Source organism: Xenopus laevis, chromosome 2S, assembly GCF_017654675.1.
Source record: "Xenopus laevis strain J_2021 chromosome 2S, Xenopus_laevis_v10.1, whole genome shotgun sequence".
Taxonomy (NCBI): domain Eukaryota; kingdom Metazoa; phylum Chordata; class Amphibia; order Anura; family Pipidae; genus Xenopus; species Xenopus laevis.
Window position 1 is genome coordinate 48,354,249 of NC_054374.1, and position 22,838 is coordinate 48,377,086.

At 36.9% G+C, this 22,838-nt stretch overlaps 1 protein-coding gene across 1 annotated transcript in view; it reads right to left on the minus strand.

Annotated features, from left to right (window-relative positions):
• LOC108709416 (amine oxidase [flavin-containing]-like) overlaps positions 1-22,838 on the minus strand; it is a 49,021-nt gene that overhangs the window by 21,727 nt on the left and 4,456 nt on the right. The window contains 7 exon segments of the mRNA XM_041583745.1: positions 926-1,085; positions 4,589-4,738; positions 7,283-7,424; positions 9,827-9,918; positions 10,426-10,530; positions 17,496-17,633; positions 17,987-18,081. Of these exon segments, the coding sequence (XP_041439679.1) occupies positions 926-1,085; positions 4,589-4,738; positions 7,283-7,424; positions 9,827-9,918; positions 10,426-10,530; positions 17,496-17,633; positions 17,987-18,081 (882 nt within the window).

Consider the following 22,838-nt stretch of genomic DNA (forward strand, 5'->3'; position numbering starts at 1 on the left):
TATTATTCAAACTTGCAATTCAAGTAACATTGCTAGAATGTTTAAACAAATCTGTGTCATGCACAAACACAGTGTTGGTGAGCTTTCATATACACAGCACTAGCATTTTCTCACTATATGCATTTTTTGCAGAAACTCAGGAACCATATGCAGTCGTGATGTTTTATGCTGTTGTTTTCTCACACAAATTACAATACAACAACACAACCCTAATATGTTTTTGTGCAGTACTGTTTCACCTGCAATGCTATTATACAGTATGTGCAGGTATGGGATCCATTATCCGTTAACCTATTATCCACAATGCTGAATTACTGAAAGGCTGTCTCCCATTAACTCCATTTTATCCAAATAATCAAATATGTTCAAAAGTATTTCCTTCTTCTCTGTAATAATAAAACAGTAGCTTGTACTTGATCCAAAGTAAGATTTAATTAATCCTTATCGGAAGCGAAACCAGCCTATTGGGTTTATTTAATGTTTACATGATTTTCTAGTAGACTTAAGGTATGAAGTTTCAAATTACAGAAAGATCCATTATCCGGAAAACCCTGGTCCCGAGTATTCTGGATAATAGGCCCCATACCTGTACTTGTGATAATTAATTAAAACCTACCATCTGTATATGAACAACAACCATGTTTGTCATACCCAAGAAATCCCTAATACAGGAGTAAATAAAGCCACAATCATTCCATATCAATTTGCTCATGTATAGGTGCATAGTGAATTGTGGGGGAAATTAAGTAAAATGTCCCTATTCAAATGTGGGTGTGTATTTTAGACAACAGAAGATATGAATTATACACTATAAAAGAGGAAGTATAAAGCAAGCGCTTATGCTCTTTATATTTTTCATATTCTGGTCTTACTTTGCCTTTAAGAAGAGAACAGTTCATCACACATGGTTTGTTTAGTTACTGACCCATTTTCCTCCAAAATGCTTCTTTGTAGTACATCATGCATTTTATCACAGAACCCATTGGAAGGCGTTGAATTAACTGGTTCCTTGTTGGTGGGAGCTTTGGATTAAAATGAATCTTTGTAGTAAGGCCTGGTGGTATAGCACTGATAAGATACTTGGCCTGAAATAAAGAACATGAAATTGTTTCAAAGTGTGTCATGTGTCATAAATGTAGATATAATGCTAAGAAAAACTCAAGCATGTGCTTTACTAGTTGTAGTTCAGAATTTGTAATAAATAATCGTTTGTTCTGCTAACAATAGAATATTGGTGACACACCTGATGTAAAATAAGAATAATATCTGACATTTTGAAGTAATTTTCATGTAAATTGTTAAACCTTTTCATTTACAATTGTCTGGATTAAGCAATTTTATTTCCACCTTCTCTCTCTCCAATGCCTTTAAGAATGGCTTGAATGACTTCTTAGAGGAACAGTAACACCAAAAAACAAAAGTGTTTGAAAGGAATGACAATATAATGTATTGTTGTCCTATACTGGTAAAACTGATGTGCTTGCTTCAGAAACACAACCATAGTTTATATAAAAAAGCTGCTATCTAGCCATGGGGGTAGCCATCCAAGCACAGGATACACAGTAGATAACAGATATGTTCTGAAGAATCCCATTGTATATTGGAGAAGCTATCTGTTATCTGATGTTTATCCTGTGTCTTTTCTCCTTTTTCCACTCTTCGAATGGCTGCCCCCCATGGCTGCACAGCAGCTTGTTTATATAAACTATAGTAGAGTTTCTGAAGCAAACAAGCTAGTTTTACCAGTGTAGCGAATAGTACATTATATTTTCATTACTGTTCCTCTACTCTTCCTTTAAACAACCAAATATCCAAGGATGGACATGGACATGTATGGACATGCACACAACATATCTGCTACAGGCTCAGCTGAAAGCAAACCAGTTCTGCGCATGTGTGGAGCAAAAAGCAGCTTATAGAACATTAGAAATGGCAAGATGGTGCCTCCTCTGGGAGATATTCCTGGTGGAAAGAGGACAACAGGAGGAGTCAGAGGACATTTCGCTATCTCAGGTCTTGGACTTCCTGCAGAAGGGTCTGGAGAAGGAATTTCAATATAGGACACTGAAGGCCCACGTGTCAGCCCTTTCTGCATTATCCGGGAGAGCCTGGGCCGAAGATCCATGATAAAAAGATTTTTTTGTCACCGCTCTAAAGTTACGTCATCCAGTAAAGAGGGCTTCAGCAATTTGGAGTCCTCCTCTAGTGTTAAAAGCGTTGGCTTCAGATCCTTTTGAGCCATTAGAGACTATTTCAATATGGCTTCTGACTCTCAAAACCATTTTCCTGGTGGCTATGGCTTCTGCTTCAAGAGCGAGGGAGCTACAAGCTCTTTCCTGTAGTCCAGGTCATATTATTTGTTTGTAGTTCCAGCAGGTTGTCATAAAGGTCAAGCCGCTTCATCTTCAGCCATCATTTGATAGATGTATATCAAGAGCCTACCAGTCTCAAGGCAAGCTAGCTCCAGAGGGTTTAAGGGCTCATTCATCTAGGGTGGTTGCTGCATCCTGGGCAGCATTGGCGGAGGTTTCAATGTCACAGATTTGCGAGGTGGCTTCCTGGTCTCGAGCTCCAGTAATCATGCCTTTGCAGCAGGGACTCGCCTTGCATTTGTGTCTTAAATAAATGATTTTTTTTGCATCATATAGGGTGTTTGGCGAGTTCTTTTTCCCACCCTGAGGTTGTTAATGGCTTGGTAAATCCAGGCGTAATGCTGATATGGAGTGGCCAGGAAAAGGAAGAATTGTTTCATACTTAGCGTAATTCTTCTTTCCTGGCCACTCTCCATATCAACATTTCCCACCCTTGTAGGTGAACTTGGTATTAGACAAACTAGGTGAGTCTCGGGGTACCTTTAACATTTTAGAGGGGGAGGGATGGGAGGGGACTCCCCTGGCATAATGCTGATATGGAGAGTGGCCAGGAAAGAATAATTATGGTAAGTATGAAACAATTCTTCCTTTTATATTATAGTGCTGTATATGCTGTGTGTATTGTTTGCCTTTTCTCCTTTTTTTTTAGCTTTGAATGGCTGCTCCTTTGCTACACAGCAGTTTGTTTATATAAACAAAAGTTTTGTTTCTGAAGCAAACACACCACTTTTACCAGTGCAGCACAACAGTACATTATGAGTGATGGGCGAATCTGTCCAGTTTTGCTCAACGGAATAATTTGCGAAACAGTGGAAAATTTGATAAACGGCAAAAGAATTCGCAAAACGACAAAAATTCGCAAAACGCATTGAAGTCAATGGGTGTAAAATAAATATGAGCAACAATTTTTGACGGAAGCAACAATTTTTATACGCACAACTATTTTGTCCAAATGCATTAAAGTCAATGGGCGACAATTTTTTGTTGTTGTGGCGGAATTTTCACGGGAAAATTTTCGATGCAGTTTCACAAATAAATTTGCGAGTGGTGAAACACAGAGATTCGCCGCAAATCCATGCCTGCCGAATTTATTTGCCAATCACTATACATTATATTTTTATTACTTTAGGACATTTTAATTCTTTGGTGTTACTGTTCCTTTAATCATTTCATTAATTCTGGACATCAGCATGTGTAGGAAACCACGCCTAAATACAGTTGTGATAGACTATCGAGTATAAAATAAATGCACAAAAAATTAAAATGAATGATTTATAATCCATTTGACAAATAAATGTGTATGATAGATTTGTATGATAGATTTTTACAATATTTGTTCAAATAATGACTTCCTATAACTTAGGCAGGAGTCTAGAGCAATTCTGCATCTTTAGTAGTTATTATATGAGAAGACTGGACAGATTTTCATGTACTTAGCACAGAACCTACCAATCTTCAGGTTTATCGGTTGGTTTCTGAGATCTCTGCCTAATACACAAATTCACTGTCAAAGAAGTTCAGCCTGTAAGAAAATGCATTGACCAAGTGATGTTTAAAATTAAAAGATGTTAAAAGTTAAAATGTTAGTCAAATGAATTGTGCAGATGTCAGCCTATCAAATAGACCAAAAGTAAATTTCTAGCACATAAAGATCAGTTTGCAGTAGAATGGTAATTCTGAATCTGAATCATCAAAACAAAAATGAATTTAAAGTATATACACTTGCAGAGAATGTAATAATTGATAATACATGGTACAATTAATGAGCCATTTTATTTTTTCTTTTATTGAATGCAAAATCCATCTCCACTTAGAAGATGGTAGGGATAACTACAGAGAAAGCAGCAGAGACATGTTCATTTCATATCAGAAAATATCCAGGCACAAAACTTCCTGGCAGTTTGATATACAGTATAAACATCAGGGGTAGTTGGGGAACAGAATAAAACTATAAACCACATTCATAGTATTATTGACAGTTATAGAAGCAAACAAGGTTTCAGTTCATGCCAGATAGACAACAGGAAAAAATGCAGAGGAATAACATCCTGGGTAACATAAAGAAGAATTTCTGCAGGTTTCTGGATGATATTGGATAGCGTATACTGTATATGGAGCTTTTGGGGGAATTCTCATAAATATGTATTATGGCTCACATTGTACCATGTACCTGTACTATGTATTTATCATGAGAATGAAAAAGCTTATTCGGTTACCTGATATAAATCATGTGTTAGGGTTTCTACTATAACAGTATCACCCGACTGATCAAGTCTGACCACAGGGCTCTGTAACTTTACCCGACCTTGTAAATGTTCCATTAATTTCTCACTTATCTGGCCAGCACCACCAACAAATTTCCTCTCCTGAAGTGGAAAAAAACACACAGTAATACGGGTATTCAGAAACCCTTTATATTACACATATTTTCACTGCAAATACAAATACCAAAGAGAATATACTGTAGATCATTTATCAAGAGAAAGCTTAAAGGGGTGGTTCACCTTTAAGTTAATTTTTAGTATGTAACATAATGGCAACTTTTCCACTAGACTTCACTATTTATGTTTTACAAATTAGTTTCCTTTTTCTTCTGACTCTTTCCAGCTTTGCAATGGGGGTCACTGACCCCATCTAAAGCAAATGCTCTGTAAGGCTAAAAATGTATTGTTATTGCTGCTTTTTATTACTCATCTTTCTAATTAGATCCTCTCCTATTCATATTCCAGTCTCTTATTCAAATCAGTGCATGGTTGCTAGGGTGATTTGGACCCTAGCAACCAGATTGCTGAAATTGCAAATTGGAAAACTGCTGAATAAAAAACAAAATAACTCAAAAACCACAGATAAAAATGAAAACCAAATGCAAATTCTCTCAGAATATCACTCTTCACATAATACTACAAGTTAATATAAAGGTGGACAATCCTTTTATGCATTGCTAAAAAAATAACATATTCTACTTGAATCACACACTAAGGGGCAGATTTATCAAAGGTCGAGGAGAATTTTCGAATGAAAATAATTCTAATTTCAAGCCATTTTTTGTGTACTTAGACTAGGGAATAGTCCAAATTCGATTCGGATTTGAAAAAAAATTTGAAAATTCGAATATAGACATTTATCATGTACTGTCTCTTTAAAAATTTGACTTCGACCATTCACCATCTAAAACCTGCCGAATTGCTGTTTTAGCCTATGGGGGACCTCCTAGAACCTACTTGGTGTCAATTGGTGGACTTTGAAAAATCAAAGGTTTTTTGGGAAAAACTTCAAATCGAATTTGATCTAATGGGCTATTCGATCAAAAGCAGACCTATTCGGAAAAAAAAACTTTGACTTCATTTCGGTTGGTCTTTTTGAATTCAAAGTTTTTTTAATTTGAAAATTCGACCCTTGATAAATATGCCCCTAAGCAATTCTCACCCATTTTCAGCAGATGTCCTCTGGCTTGTTTAAAGGAGATGTAACTTCAATTTTAAAATTTTTATATAGCGCATGGGGCTTTAGTGTGCCCTCTGAGTGTGACCCTACAGCGTACAGCCTCTGTACTACTGTATATGCCCATCTTAAGACATTACAACATTGCATTAATCTTAAAACTTGGAGGGCGTTTGTATGAATGTGTGGATCACCAAACACTTAGGGCAGGGGTGCAATATATGGTGTGTTCCCACTCTCTAGACATTCAAACTTCAATGCAATAAAAATGCAAGGGAACACTTTGAGCAGTATAAAGTGTTCCAGTATTAAAAATGGCCAACCTAATGTTCCAGGCAGTCAAGAAACTGACTGGGAACTGAAGTGTTGGGAGATCTGACTACTGTTACATTATTTCAATGGTACAGAACCAACAGAGCATGAAATATATGTAGCATAATGCTGAAACCCCACTGCACTGCAGAAATAGGGTTTATTTGCCATAGGGAGTATTTATATAGTAAAATACATATTTTTATTTCCCACTAATGATAACATAATTCACCAGGCATGGATTTGCAGCAAAATTTCGACATCTGAATTTTTCTTTGAAACAAAGGCAAAAATTTACAGCGGAAATATTATTTTTCTGACTCTTTCCAGCTTTCAAATGGGTCACTGACCAGTTCTACTTTTTTATTACTCATCTATTCAGGCCCTCTCCTGTTCATATTCCAGTATCAAATCAATGCATTTTGTATTTTGAGTAATTTGAACACTAGCAACTAGATTACTGAAATTGCAAACTGGAGAGCTGCTGAATAAAAGCTAAATATCTCAATAATTCAAAAAATTAACACCAACTGCAGATGCTCTCAGAATATTCTTCTGTACATCATAGTAAAAATGTATTTAAAGATGAACAACCCCACTTAATAAACTTAAAAGTGAAGTAACCCATTGCTACCAATAAGACGTTTGCTTTTAAACAGGTGACTAGTAAATGCAATTTGTCTTCTTTGTTTATTTTATATATATATATATATATATATATATATATATATATATATTATGTTTGTTTTGTTTTTTTTTGTTGTTATTTGCCTTTTATTTTGTCTGTTTTTGTATTTTTGTTCTTATTTGCCTTCTTTTTTTTTTACATCATACTAAAAATTAATTTAAAGGTGAACCACACCTTTAAATAACACCATTCTTTTTCTCCAAATTTAGTATGAATCACAAGTCAGTTTCCACAAGTTCTGCAGGTCTGTAATTATTAAACTTTCTGCATCTATGGATAAGATCTGAGGCATAGTTTTTTGTTTGCTGCAGTAGGTAAGAAAGTCTTCAAAAACGTGTGTAGTATTAAATTAAGTTGTCTGCTCATAAACAAATATTTTTCTATTTTAACATGTACATTTACAAATATTAATAGGAGAAAGATATGAACCATTTGTAATTCCACAAGTTACAATACTTTTTTACAGTACCTGACCGCCATTAGTTACAGAAAACATTCTTGATGTACCACCACAAAGCTTTATACACCACAGGAACCACAGTAAAGACACCTGTTGGGTTTCCGAAGTGACATTCACATTCACAAAAAGTTGAGCAAACCTCTTAGCTTTCCTGTTAAAATCAAGCACATACATATTATCATATTAACAGACCAACTACATGAAATGTTTAAGGCCACTGCTTTGGTCAAAGGTCACACTCAATTTAAAATGAATTGCCACAATCCAAGTATTTTTAAGTTCTTTTTGGTGCATAAAGACTACTAAAACTGATAGCTAAGCATGACTGGCAACCCATTAGTGAGATCAGGCCAGGTAGAAATAAAACTATTTTTATATTCAATACATATGATCAGTGTCGGACTGGAACACCAGGGGCCCACCTAAAAACCTTACACCAGGGGCCCACCAAAGAACCATAGATAAGGGACCCACTCTCAGCACTATTATTATTCTTCTCCTCACTCAACCTCTATTCTCCTAGTCTCTTTTCTGTACATACTATAATCTAATATTCCATCTATTTAGTCTCTTTGTTCTCAAAGAAATAGGAAATGGCCATGAAATAGGCCAAATCTTTAGCAGCACTAGGGCCCCCTGACACCTAGGCCCACCTGGAGTTTTCCTGGTATTCCGGTGGGCCAGTCCGACACTGCATATGATTATGCAAACAAGCTATTAACTGGCCAATTGGCTAGCCAGTACTATGCCTTTGTAGAGAGTGGGTGGACACTGGGAGTTCTCAGATGCTGATCAGAACAAGTGTAGCAATCTACACCTATAAAGAGCATCAACCAACAATATTCTTTGAAGACAAGGGGGGATGTAAAATGGTAATTGTGTAAAAAGAGAGTATGCACCCTGAAATAGTAATAAGAAATTTCTTGGGAGCAGAGGTACTTTTTTAAATACAGAACAGAAATGAATGCCTGATATTCTTATACTGGATTATTGTATATCCAGGATAATAATTATTATATACTGTATATTTGCACGTGTGTGTATTATGTTACGGCTAGATCAGTTATTTATAGCTGTAGGCACTTTCTTACATACGCCATAAAAAGTTTATCCAGTATACCCAAGTATCCTTCCCCTGTGGCATATCTGTTTCCAGCTTTTACTGACTAAAAAAATGGTGCACAAAAAGCTCAGTCTTCCCTATTTACAAACTAGTAAGTAAGGCCCCATCTATGCTGAGCAGTTTTGGTCTTCAGTTTTTAAAAGGATATTAATTAAATAGGGAAAGTTCAAAGAAAAGCAACTTTTAAAGGGAATGGAAAGTGCCAGTCATATAGATAAGATGGGGGTCGTTTATGCTGGAGTAGCATTGCTTAAGGGGAGATATAATTATTTTAAATGAATATACAAGGGTAGTGGCGTAACTATAATACAGCAGACCCCGCGGCTGGGACAGAGGGGCCCGGACCAAGGGGTCTGCTGAACTGAAATTCCTTGCACACTGTATGCGGCGACCGCCACAAGTAATTTAACGGCAGAGCGGCGGGGCGGATCGGAGGCTTTCCGAAGGGACAGGAGATGGGCGAGCGCTGAAGGAGGTCAGCGGATGCGTGTATGCGCATGCAGGTTAATGCGTGCGTGCAGCTAAGCCGGGGCCCCTGAAGATTTTTTTGCAGGGGGGCCCGGTTAGCTGTAGTTACGCCACTGTACAAGGGGGCTATATAATAAAATCTTGGATGCTTTATTCAACAGTAGGTCCTTCCAGTTAACACAAGGCCATCCAATCAGATTAGAAGAAAGGAGCTTCCAACTGCAAAAAAGGATTTTTATACAGAAAGCTGTGAAGGTATAGAAATCTCTCTATATGGCTGTTGTACTGACCTTTGGAAAAAGTGAGAAATGTCAAAGTTACTGCAATTAGTGAAAAGTTGATCCTGGGACTCTTAGAGTAAGGCCACACTGGGCGTTTTGGGGAGATTTGGTCGACTGGTGACTAATCACCTTGTCCTTGCGGCGACCAATCTCCCCAAACGCCTTCCCTAAAATGAGAAAACGCCGGCACTAATCACACTCGGCGATTCGTTTTCTGAAGTTGCCCGAAGTTTCCTCGTGAGGCAGCTTTGGGCGACTTCGGAAAATGAATTGGTCGGAGTAAAAACAAGGCAATTAGTCGCCAGGCAACCAAATCTCCCCAAAACGCCCAGTGTGGCCTCACCCTTATGTGTCATAAAGTACTTTTCCTCTTCTGAGGCAAATTGGAAACGATTCAGGAATCAGGTGGGTTTATTTGCTTCCTCTAAATCATCTAGCCGTTAGGTTTCACTTAAGCAGAAGGGTTGAACTTGATTATAACCCCAGTTTTGCTCAGCTGGGGACTTATGGCCCACATGCCCCTCCAGGGGAATTTTATGTCTCTTTCCAAAAGGCCACTTTTCCACAAACTGCTATGAAATTTATATATTGAAAAAATCTGTAAGTAAGCAATTTTATATCTGATCACTAGCCCTACTGACTGGAAACAGACATTTGCTAGATATAGTATAAAAGTCTTACTTTGTCCAGCACACTTTGTCTATAAATTCCTTCATTGTCATTTTGTCCCACTCTGCAGCATGAGGAGCCTTCCATGGAGCATCTTCAGGAATCTGAAATAAGATCCAATGTTATGTCTGAAACAAATATATATGCACCCATACTGTATATACTGTGAAAACAAAATGAAGCATGAGATTTCACTTTCACTCTTCATGACAGGGTGCTGTAGTTGTTCAAGTAATAAAGACCGTGTAAAAAAAAGTTATTCCCCACTAGCTACATTGTACATTCCACAAGACAGTAACACATTTTATCCTCATTTTGAAATTAATTAAAATGTGCCTTAAGAATGGTGCCACCATTGTTTATGTCAAACAATATCTAACTGCTGAACAAGCCTAAATCATGTTACTACATAATTGTATTCTTCTGATGTTATAACAGAAGGATGCTACTTTAAATTTGAAGTCACATTTTTTGCTGCAAAAAAATTAGAAAAATTATGAATTCGAATTGGCCCACTAGAGTTCAAAACAATGATCTAAGGTTCATGCACTCAAAGATTACAAACTGTTGTACAAACTTTTTATAAAGTACATTTATAAAAGTAATTTTACCTCTTTTCCCCATTCATCAATAGTTCGCCATAAATGATTATAATCAAGAAGAACAAAGGGATTCCAATCAGGTGGAAACGATCCATGAAATGCATTGGTCTTTCCCTAAAATAATATTGAGCATATGTAAATTAGGCAACACATTTCTTATATACAAATAGTTTAAAATACAACTTAAATTTCTTACAATAAATTGACATTGATTGATGGTGACTGCCTGCCACTGAGCACACAAGACAGAATTTGGCCTGAGAATAAACAAAAGCATTTTCTACTTCCTTCTACTTATTTGAATATAAAATCAAGCATCAATTAAAAAAAGAACATCATTTGCATTGTGTCCCTTTGGAGAGCCTAGTTCAGATGATAGACCCTGCTCCATTTAATCTTTTGAAGGATATCATCTAATGTCACATTTTAAAAGCTGTCTTTTCAATTAGCAAGTATTGTAGTTGGTTCATGTATATCAGGGATCCCCAACCCATGAGCCACATTCAATTACCAGAAATCTGTTATCCAGCTCTAGCTCCAAACTTGGGAAAGGCTCCATGTTATCCAAATTTTTAAAAAAGTGATTTCCTTTTTTCACTGTAATAATAAAACAGTATATTGTACTTGATCCTAACTAAATGAATTAGAATTTTTGAATTTCAAATGCTAATTACAATTGCAAATAACTCACAAGATCTATTGGGCCAGGCTGATCGTTTCAGAAACAGCTATGTGAAATCATAACATTATGCTGTATTCCTGAGAATTATTTAAATAACATATGACAGAGATTTAATCAAACTCAGCAACAGAAGACAACAGTGATTCAAAACAGAATTTTGACTTGCATCCAAGAGAATAATGTTCCAAGAAATCATTATGCACACAGGACCATAAAAGGCTTAGTTCTAATACTTCTGCATTCTCCTTGATTTACACTTTAAACACAGAGGGGGTCATTTATCAAAACAGGGCAAATGGGCAAATTTGCACATGGGCAGTAAACCATGGTAACTAATCAGATTGCTGCATTCATTGTTCTACTTGCAGCTAGCTTTAAAAAGCTAATAACTGATTGGTTGCTATAGGTAACTGCCCATGGGCAAATTTGCCCAGTGTTGATAAATGAGCCCCAGAGGGTCTATGTGTATATCGCTGAATTTTAATTATGTATCTCATTTAGCTGAGATACTCAGAGCTAAGCTCAGCAGCCTATATACTGTACTCACATGTTAGAGCTATACAATATAATTTTTTAACCTTTGTTGAAACTTGAAATATACTGCAGTAAGATAAGTATCCATTTACATATACTGCCCACAGGGCATTTTTTGTAGCTTAGGACTTCAGACTTATAAACATTTACCTTTAAATAGTAAAGGGAGCCTTCAACACAGTAGAAATATATCTGTCCTTTGGCCTCTTTAATCTTTTTTGCATGCTGTGATCAAAATAAACTCTTCAATAAAATTCTCAAAGCAAACTGTGGTAGGCATGTTGCTTACAGGCACTACTTGCCAATGTCACTTTGGCACCTACACATAAACCTAACACAACAGGACAAACTGTAAGCTTGTACGTACTAATGGTTGTAATTTTGAAAACAATTGTTTTAAATTAGATGAAACCAAGTAAAATCACACAAACTAGGGTAAAAATGTGCTTGTTAGCTACTTCATATGTACCTCTTGCACATACAAGTACATCCCAGCAAATGCTCCAAAAACAATAAGGCTCATGTATGTCCACAAGTGCAGTTGAACATAACACCACTTTCATTAAAGGAACTTGCATCAAAATTGGCTCCTTGTGCTACTGTATAGTTGGGCGTGGTGCTGCTAAGCCCTTTCTGCTTCCTTTGCTCCCATTCCAAATTCAGCACTGCTAAGAATATTGACCACGACCTCCAGACAAGACAGTAGCTCCAGGGTTTCCTTAGTGCCCTGCATAAATTGTCGCAGTTCAGTTGCATAAAAAGTATAGGGTGCACATGTCACTTGGATACCGAACATCAGAAATACCAGCAGAGAGGCTTTGAAAATATTCCACGCAACTGCACCAGATTTTGATGAAGTACATGTGCCGTTGTGTTGATTTCTGTCCCTGCATTTGCATACTTCAAGTACCCTAATATGTCCCATGCTCACAAAAGGTCACATTTACGTTCGAAAATGCAGTGAGCAAAGTGCAGTTTAGAGCAAAGTAGCCATGTTTGTTTTTCACATTGTGCCATTTTCACCAGAACTCTGGGGCCATTCACCATGCAAGAGTCATGTGGGTCCTATTCTTTCAGTGGAACTAAACTATGGTGATTTACAAAGGGCACTGAGAAAATCAATAAGCTACTGTCTGGTCCAGAGGTGGCAGAAGCTCCAGGGTTCCTCTGTATCAATAGATGCAATTTGGAATGAAAGGTAGGAAGGTCTGAGCACAACTATACAGAGGAAGAAGTGCAATTTGAAAAAAATGTGGGGACATGAACATGAGCCCTAAAGACTACTGCATGGTATAAAAGAACAATAAAATATGTTGGAATCCCAGAGGCTGTTCTTACAAAATAATTTTGCATGCATTTTTAAAATAGACATTGGCTGAATGCTCATAATCCTGAAATGCTTATATTTAAAGGTGCATTAAACCCTTTAAAGAATACATCTAGCAATGCTGTATTTTATATACTCAAATGACTGTACCACCCCTAAAGGGAACTGGTACAGAAGCCCAAAACATGTTTTCTTTTTCTTATGGTTGTACCTTGTGTTATTCTGGCAGAACGTGTCCTCAAGCATTAGTGTAGTATGCATAGTTTCTGCACTGTTACATCCCTTATGCCTTTTGCAGCTTTTTTTTTTAAAGTGTGCCCCACATAAATGTAGGCTAATTTGTGGAAAAGTAAAAGTACCCACTTGTGTTCTTTAAATACAAATTGTCTTTATGAATGAAAACTTCCATGTCTGGAGAACGCTGTGTATACCTGGCCTTGAAGAATCAGGAATCAGGTACAGTGCAAATGTACAAAGTAACTCAATAAAGAAAGTCTTTAATCACTAATCTTTTTCTCCCTTTGTCCAGCATAGCACAGAGCTACATGCTTCCCCCACACACACATCTGATAGTGACCAGCATGCTGAGAAATTACATGGAGTTTGCTGTGCAACTACAAATTGAAACACTTAACACCCCATTTATAAATGAATCATGTGCATTAAATTCCTATGAGGTAGATTATCAGGAGGCAATCTATGATGAGAAGGCTCTGATAACCAGGTAATAGATAGGCCGAGTTAAATTTACTTAGTTTTGCTGAATTTAAATACTTGTGATCAAACTATTGATTGTACAAAGTCTAATAGGCCATCTTTAACAATTGCTCCCATTAATGCAATGCCTGGATTATTGTATTCCTGGATACAATATGATATTCACTAAGGGAAAAGGGGAAAGGGAAGTAGAAGCACTCAAAGGCTAAGTTAAAGTATATATATAAGTATAATGGAAGTGCTATTTTTCAAGGCACATTCCCTGGGCCCCTGTCTAATAAGTAATTCAGTATAATTGCAAATACATATGTTTAAAAGCCCAGGGTTTTTAGTTACAAAGTTATGATCATAAAGTTGAAAAGCCACCATACCACGTCAAGGTAAACCCCATGCGGTGGTCCCTAACTTGTTTACCTCTGGTCACAGTATAAAAAGTATTTTACTTCTCTGCATAGTAGCATTCCTTGTAATCAGTGTGACCTGAACCTTGGCTTCAGTCTGTATGCTAAATCCTCCCCCGCCATACGGCTTTTAAGAGAGTTTTTGTAAACACATGCACTTGCATTTATACTGAATCACTTATGAGACAGGGGACCTGGGAAGTGCATTGTAAGTAGCACTTCCATTATACTTAAATATATTTTATTGTAGCCTTTAGAGTGCTTCCACAACCCCCCGAATTTTGTATATTGTATTCTCCTGGATACAAACCTACTAATGTCAATCCACATTTCCCTGGCTACTACAACACAGATCACATTGTAAGCTACCTTATTTTAAATGACACTTTTATATTTTGGTGTTACTGTTCCTTTAAGACCCTTGAAGAAGCAGTCAGCAAAGGGCAAACACTTTTGGTTTTTCTATTTATAAAGTATCACCTTGTTTATTGATTTACTAGTGCAGACTAACACAAATCTGCTATAAAAAGAGACAAACTTTAACTACAGTCAGATATCCCTTGAGAAAACTCAGTTAATTATTGTTGAGGCCCATAATTACAAACCACTCCACAGCCGTGTGAAAAGGTCTGGACTTTATTTTGCTGACACTGTGTCAAAATGTTGCTCCAAGTGACTTAAAAGCAGGTGCATATTTTTGGATTTCTGCCTTGGAAGCAACTTTTGGAGATCACGTGTACTGCCAAACAGGCCCACTTCTAGCCTGTCAGTACACAGAGGGGCTACCAAATAACCATTTACAGCTCTTACCGGGCAGCCCTAAGAACTTTTTTCATGCTCGTGTTGCTCCTCAACTCTTTAATATTTAAATATAGCTCACAGGTAGAAAAAAAAGGTTTGAGACCCCTACCTCAATGACTATTGAGACTCCTACCCTCTTTTAAGCTCAGCAATGAAACATAGTCAGACATCTCTGTATGTCCTCTACTGACAATAAATCCCTTCAACTGTGGATGAGATTAAGCTGCAAATATATGCCCTTTCACGATCATCTATCAAAGTTATAGTTTGCAACAATGATGTTAATATAAACTATATGTATTTTTGCCAAAATATTTAGCATAGAAAATGTGTTGATAAACTTTACTTAACAAAGGATATTACCATTTGCACCCTTTGTTTTTCTTTCCATAAATTAACAAAGAATGTACTAGCTTTTCACAAGGTAAAAGAATATTTGACTTTTTTTTTTTTTTTTAAAGCAACAGACAGGATGCTGATATGTACTGAGATAATTGCATACATACATACATAGGAGGAGGGAGAAAGGGTTTGGAATGTTAAATGCATTCACAAATGAATACAATATGTTGATATTAACCATAAACAAAAGCAATGTGGCTTTTTAGAAATTCAGATGATCTGAATGTAAGCACATTCAGTGCTTTGTAACACAGACAGCACCATTCATGAATGTATTTTCTTAAAATGCCTTTATTGAGACATAGGCTCTTGACCCAGATAAAACACAATGTTTCAGACCTGCATAGGTCTTTTTTCAAGCCTTTTTTGGCTATGCAGGTCTGAAACATTGTGTTTTATCTGGGTCAAGAGCCAATGTCTCAATAAAGTCATTTGAAGAAAATACATTCATGGATGGTGCTGCCTGTGATACAAAGAATTCGAAAATCAGTTGGTGGTGGAAACTGTGAGACCAAATTAAAAGGATTTTTGGAGGTATGAGTGCTGACTAAACTCTTGCTGAGCACATTCAGTGCAGCAGTGGAGAAAGCTGTCCAACCCTTTTTGGTTCAAAAGGGTAACAGTATAGTTCCTGTGTGTGTCTTGGTTTCCATACACCTTTCCTCATTCTACGCTGCCGGCTTCTGACTTTATAGCAGTGTGCCTGCTCGCCCGCCCCTTTTGTGACATTATCGGCGGGGCAGGATGGTGTGGGTCTATAAAAGAAACCCAGAAGTCGGGCTTGGGCGGGCGCAGGTGGAAGGAGGCCAGGTCCAGGTCTGGTGCGGTCAAGTCTTACTCAACCAGCACATCGCTACTGAACAGCCAAAAAAAGATACAAAGTTCCTAACTCAATTGGCTTTTGGCAGAGAGCCCAGATACTTAGATAATTTTGTAACAGTTTAAAATCAGGAGGTCTCTTGGGGAAACTGTGATTTGCAGCTTAAAGGGCAATTCACCTTCATTAGCTATAATGACACATAAAACAACAGAAATGTGTTCAAACGTTCATAAACAGAAACATTTTGTAAAATGGACATGGTAATTGGGGATGTGGCCACAAAAATAGGTGTGATCAAAAAATCACTTGTACACTGTGATTAAGTGGTAAGAGATACAGCAGGAAGGAGTATATTTATTCTATTTTCTTTTTATATAAGACTGTACAGCTCTGTGTATCCTTACAGTGCTTTATCAATACATTTCTACATACATGCAAACAGTGGTCAATTTTACCTGAAACCAATTAACCTTCTTGTAGATGTTTAGGAGGAAACACATACATGCACACAGAGCATGCTAAATATTTTGCTCTGGCTGAAACTGAAATTGTAGGGCAGCATTGTACTCAGCACTGAGCCAGGATGTTGCCATATATTATTATATACACACATGTTAAGGAATGACAAAGGGCACAATATGGCCTGTCCTTGCAGCATTCCCTATGTCAGGAAATAAGGGCAGGGCTGTCGTGTGGCCCCTAATGCTGCTCCAAGCTGATGTTGGTTAAATAACGGGCACCCCATGGATAGGCAAATCACATCTTAAAGGAACAGTAACATCAAAAAATTAAAGTGTTTTAAAGTAATAAAAATATTATACAAAGTTGCCCTGCATTGGTAAAACTGTTGTATTTGCTTCAGAAACACTAATATTGTTAAATAAACTGCTGTGTTGCAATGGGAGCAGCCATTCAAAGAAGAAAAGGCTCAGGTCACGCAGCATATAATCTCGGTAGAGCATAATGGTGTTATCTGTTATCCACTATTTAAACTGTGCTATTTAGCCTTTTTTCAATTTCCGCCATTGCTACACAGCAGCTTGTTTATATGAATTATAGCAGTGTTTGTGAAGTAAACACGCCAGTTTTACTAGTGCATTACAACAGTACATGATATTTTCATTACTTTTTTAAAACACTATAATTTTTTGGTGTTACTGTTCCTTTAAGTGACTTGTCTGGGTCAGGACAAACCTCTTGGCATAATCCTCCTCATTTGAGAAAACCCATTCAGACACGGAGAAAGCAAAACGGCAGTGTTAACCATTGCCACACAGTGCTGCCAAAAGATTTTTACTGACATTTACACATATTTAAACATATTTTTATAAAACTTTGACATGTCTATAGCACAGGCAAAATAGATGCAACCTACTTCGTACTCAAATTGGTTACCTTAACATGGTGGATGAAGCGCTGAGATATGTTCACTTTATATGTCTTAATTCCCAGCTCCTTGGCTACTCGTAGTATACGATTCTGTGTTGGCCCAACATATGCACCACCAACATCCACATACTGAACTTCTTTTTTCTGATGGAAAAACAATAATATACATAGTTTTCACTTTATTTATTAGAATACAAAGAATAGGATTTGGATACATATACATTTGAATCAGGATGATGTACAACCCCATTAAATCCATGTGGGGAAACATAGTAAAAACATAAAATAACCACCTCATCTTCAACTTTAGGGTCTCAGAGCTAAGAGCTTTAGGGAACTCAGAGCTCAGAAGCTGTAGCTCAACCCAGCAGCCATGATAAAACCAAACCAACTTTTCTATGTTTGCCCTCTATCTATTTAAATGTAATACTGTATATTATTTAAATTAAAAAATATGCTTCAATATGTTTTTTGTACCACAAAATCTGCACACATACCCTTATTGTGTGGGTCCTTCCACCAACCCTGTCACGAGCTTCCAACACAACAACATTTAGTCCAGACTCAACAAGTAACTTAGCAGCTGTGAGACCTAGAAAACAATTTATTGTGTTATACTGTATCTTTTATAAGGAAACCAGTTCATATACATTTGTTGAATAGACAATATCACAATATTTTAGCATTAACAAATAACTGTGTTTGATGCAAACTGTTTCTAATTACAACTTTCATTGGTTGTAACGTGGTACTAAAATTCCATTATTTCAATAGCTTTTCGAAGATTTTAACAAAAATAACTAAGAAGCAGTAAAATATTAATTTCTTATTCTCTTATTTTGCCAAACGAAGTTCTGTATAGTCCCATAGAATATAATAGGATTTAACTGAATTAACTGAATTTGAAATTCATGTAAACAAGATTTTTCAAACTTCCTTAAGAATTAAAAAGTATGTATTGCATACATACAGTATTTTACTACATGACTTGTTACAAGAAATCAGCTTTTCGGGGAATCTACCATGGATAATTGGATCGGAATGTTAGGATTCTAAGTATCACAATAGGTGGTCACATGACAGGCTTCAAATGTTCTGTACACTAGGGCAATTTACAACTGCAGTCTATTATAAGGCAAACAATACTACAATTAAACTTCTAAAATAATAACTTGTTTTGTGCAGCTGACCTGCACCCATACAATTACATTTAAAGCAGCTTTATATAATGGATTATAAACAAACAGAAATGTTATTAAACAGCATTAGTCTGATGCAGTAATGTCATCTTGAGCTGTGTACCAGAAAGACACAAAAATGAACCCATAACATTCCGAGGAATAGGCACTGACATTGGAACAATTTGGAACAGCGTATGCATTTATATCATATAATAGACACTACATATCATATATCATGAAAAAACATGTCCTCACTGCACATTTCGTAGCTTAATTAATGCCAGTGACATGGTCTAAACTTGGTGGCATGTTAAGAATATTACAAATGAAGCCACTACTCGCACAGTTCAGCAAATGGGCAGTGTGAACAGACATCCAGCCCTTTGTAGGGATATGTTAAGCTGGGTATCTCTACCCATGGCCATATATTAGTTCCACCTTGTGCACAGGGCAATGCATGTTGTATTGTCAGCAAAGCAATTTTCAGCTCAGCAGACAAAGGCCCAAACACTAAACATTGCACTTAATTTCAGTGGCAGCCATATACAAGGCTGTTGCTTGAAATATGGTAATGAGCCTTTTCCAAGCAATAGTCTTTACTGGTGACTGCACCTGTGGAAAACTCTCACAATAGGTTCAATCTCCAAGAGAAAAAAGTATGACAACCACACTGCCTTAGAGTAATCTTGAGTTGATAAGGATAACATGCTCATTCACACAGCAGATACCGTATATACTCGAGTATAAGCCGACCCGAATATAAGCCGAGGTACCTAATTTTACCTACGAAAACTGGGAAAACTTATTGACTCTAGTATAAGCCTAGACACAACTACAGCCCTGTCTCCCAGCAGCACACATTCCGCCAAAGCGACCCCCCCAGCGATCAACAAACTTATTGACTCTAGTATAAGCCTAGACACAACTACAGCCCTGTCTCCCAGCATCGCACATTCTGCCAAAGCGACCGCCCAAGCGATCAACCGGACTTCTTTGCAAAGTTGATGGTGACAGAGAATTGCCAAACAGATTACTATGTGCATTGTCCCACTGTCCCACTACCATGTGCAGAGGGTGCTGTGTGATATTGCCATCACTGTTAATCCTTCATATAACCAACAGAGGGCGCTGTGTGATATTGCAGTCACTGTTATTCTTTGATATAACCAACAGAGGGCGCTGTGTGATATTGCAGTCACTGTTATTCTTTCATATAACCAACAGAGGGTGCTGTGTGCTATTGCAGTCACTGTTATTCTTTCATATAACCAACAGATGGCGCTGTGTGATATTGCAGTCACTGTTATTCTTTCATATAACCAACAGAGGGCCCTGTGTGATATTACAGTCTCTCCCCAAGTGAACTGTTGGTATAGGAATGATTAAAAGTGACTGCAATCTCAGCTACTGACCGCTGACCCGAGTATAAGCCGAGGTAGACTTTTTTGCACATTTTGGATGCTGAAAAACTCGGCTTATACTCGAGTATATATGGTAATCCCCAATCCACAGACATTCTACAGGCAAAACTTTTTCAGTAGGATTTTTGAATACATAAAGAAAATCAGCTTCCAAATGCTCATTCAATTTGAATGACAGAGCTCATGATGCAAAACAGCAATATTCATTAAATGCAAAAGAGAACATTTTATCCTCTAACCTTGCTGCTACTAATTTGCTTTATCTGAATTACATTTCCATTAGTCCATTATATGTGAGGCCATGTCATTACTAATGTCTGGCATGGAGAGTGTCACTGTAAGTAAGTAGATAAAATAATGGAACTATAAAAATTATTATAATAAATGTCAATTCTGCCTTAACATTCTAGATGAAGCCATTCAGAATATCTGAATAAGCATTTAAATCCTTTAACTTAACCTTAGGCTTCCAGATGTTGGTAGGTATATAACACAAGGCTGACATTAGAAGCTGCCTTTGTCTGTGCTTTGTAAATGACACCAACATGGCCCTAGACCTTTATAAGGATTTTAAGAAGCGTTGTGGTCACTTGGGTGAGAAATGATGCAGGGGGAAAGAGAAACAAGTCATGCAAATATTAAGAAGTACTTTTATTGTTTTGTAATTAAAACTGCTGTACATCTGCTGAAACTGCAGAAGTGCAGAAGTGCAGAAGAGCCTGAAGAACTTGTTAACAGAAAAATACTGTATAAGCAGGTTATGTAGTTTGGGAAAGAAAATTGTAGATGTAGATGTGAACATATATATGTTCTGTAGTAGTCAAGAAGATGAAGAACAGATATTTCTGTACACAGCAGAAATATAAACATATGGAACTGATTGTTTTGAGACATCCTGGTAACAGGCAGAGCTGATATAGCCTTCTCTTCTCTTAAGGGATGTGCAACTAACCCTTCAAGGAAATTTTAGGCCTCAGTCTGTACAAGATCTTGTAGATATGTACTGACGTTGCCCCTTGTATTGTACATACACACACATAATCTTACCCTGAAACAAATGTTATGTATGCTTATTAATTACCCCTTTAGTTTGATTACTTCCACTATGGGGGGATCAAGATACTTTTACAGACTAGAGCACAAAAGTAAACCATACTCCAGCCTACAGAAAAACCATGATTCTCAAAGTGCATTAAGGGTGTTTAATTTTATTTGATTTTTAGCATGTGCAACAAGGAAATGCAGACATGAAGAGAAAGCTGCATCCAATCTGTGACTCCATTTAATGTTAAGTGACAAAACAATGCAAGGGTGTGCAAGAGCAATGTATGGGTTATCCATCCTTATATCAGCATTCAATGTTACCTAAATTATATTCTCTATATGCGGTATGTTTCTGTTCCTTTTTAGTAAGACACTATTTTTGTAAGGCAAGCTAGCCACTGCCCACCAAAGCTCTGCTCAACACCTTCCAAAAGCTTCATCAGCTAAATCACCAAAAACAAAGGATGGCATTCAAAAGGGGCAGAATTATCACAGGTAGGCTTTCTTCATTTAAATTAGAGGGCCTAACAAAGGCGTACAAAGTCTGGTCCTTGTGCCAGGACACAAAGCAACTAGATTGGGCGGTTAGCCTGGTAGCCTAATTATTTGAGAGAATATCAGTGTTGTGTGTGCCACTTACGATGAAAGTAGTGAAAACCATACAAACAGCACCTTTGCTATGTGACATATGCTACAAAGAATCATTCTTGAACCCTTGCTCTACATTTTTAAACTGTAAAACCTTTGCTCTCTGTCTGTCCATACATTTTATTTGTTTTGTTCAAAGTTCACAACTGATCAACAGTAGTAAGTAATATGAAAGCACTTGCCTCCCTTATCACTATTTCCAGAACCATTTTTTATAAACAAATCCTCATTTTAGCAAGTCAACATAAACATGTGTTCAACCTGTCTACCCAAAAACGCCTGTTTCTTTGTTCAGACATTTGTGATGTCTTCTTTGGTAGATAGTTGAATGTTGATGTAAACTATGTGTGTGATATGTGTGTGAATTTTGAGTTAGTAAAAGTTAAAAGAGCAAGAACCTCAGAGTTATAGAGTTAACATAGCAAAAATAATAAATAACTATATGTCATCATTAATTTTACTAATTCACATTTAAAATGAAATATATAAATGTGTGTTGTTCACATTTATCCTGAATATAGAAATGTTTGTGTTGTACTTTAAGTAGTAATAATATCATGAAAGATTTGAATTTGTGATGAGCAAACTTGCAACTTTGTGAAGCCTCAAAGTTTTGCCCAAATGCATTGCATTCAAGGGAAGGTTAGATAACATGTTTTTAGCTTTGCAATAACATATACATTGGTCTACATTGCTATAAAAGATCCTTTCCACTTAGCTACCACTTATCTTCATTTAAAAAATGCTCCTGTGTTGGCAATTTCTTCCAAAATTGTTTTCTGATTTACATCAATCACATTAAATTCAGTTGATAAATCAGACATATCGGATTATAATTTTCCATATGTGTTTCGATATATTTTCTACTTAGAACCTCACTCACATGCACTTCTCTTACAAATCTTTTGCTTTTACTTGGTTACAACAGTGGGGGAAAGCCCTTTCCTGTTACAGCAGGATATTAATGCCATAGATCTCAGTATCACCTACTCTAAATTTGTGGTTGTCACTACTTTGAGCTGAACCCAAGAAAGGACAGTAAATTTCAGATTACT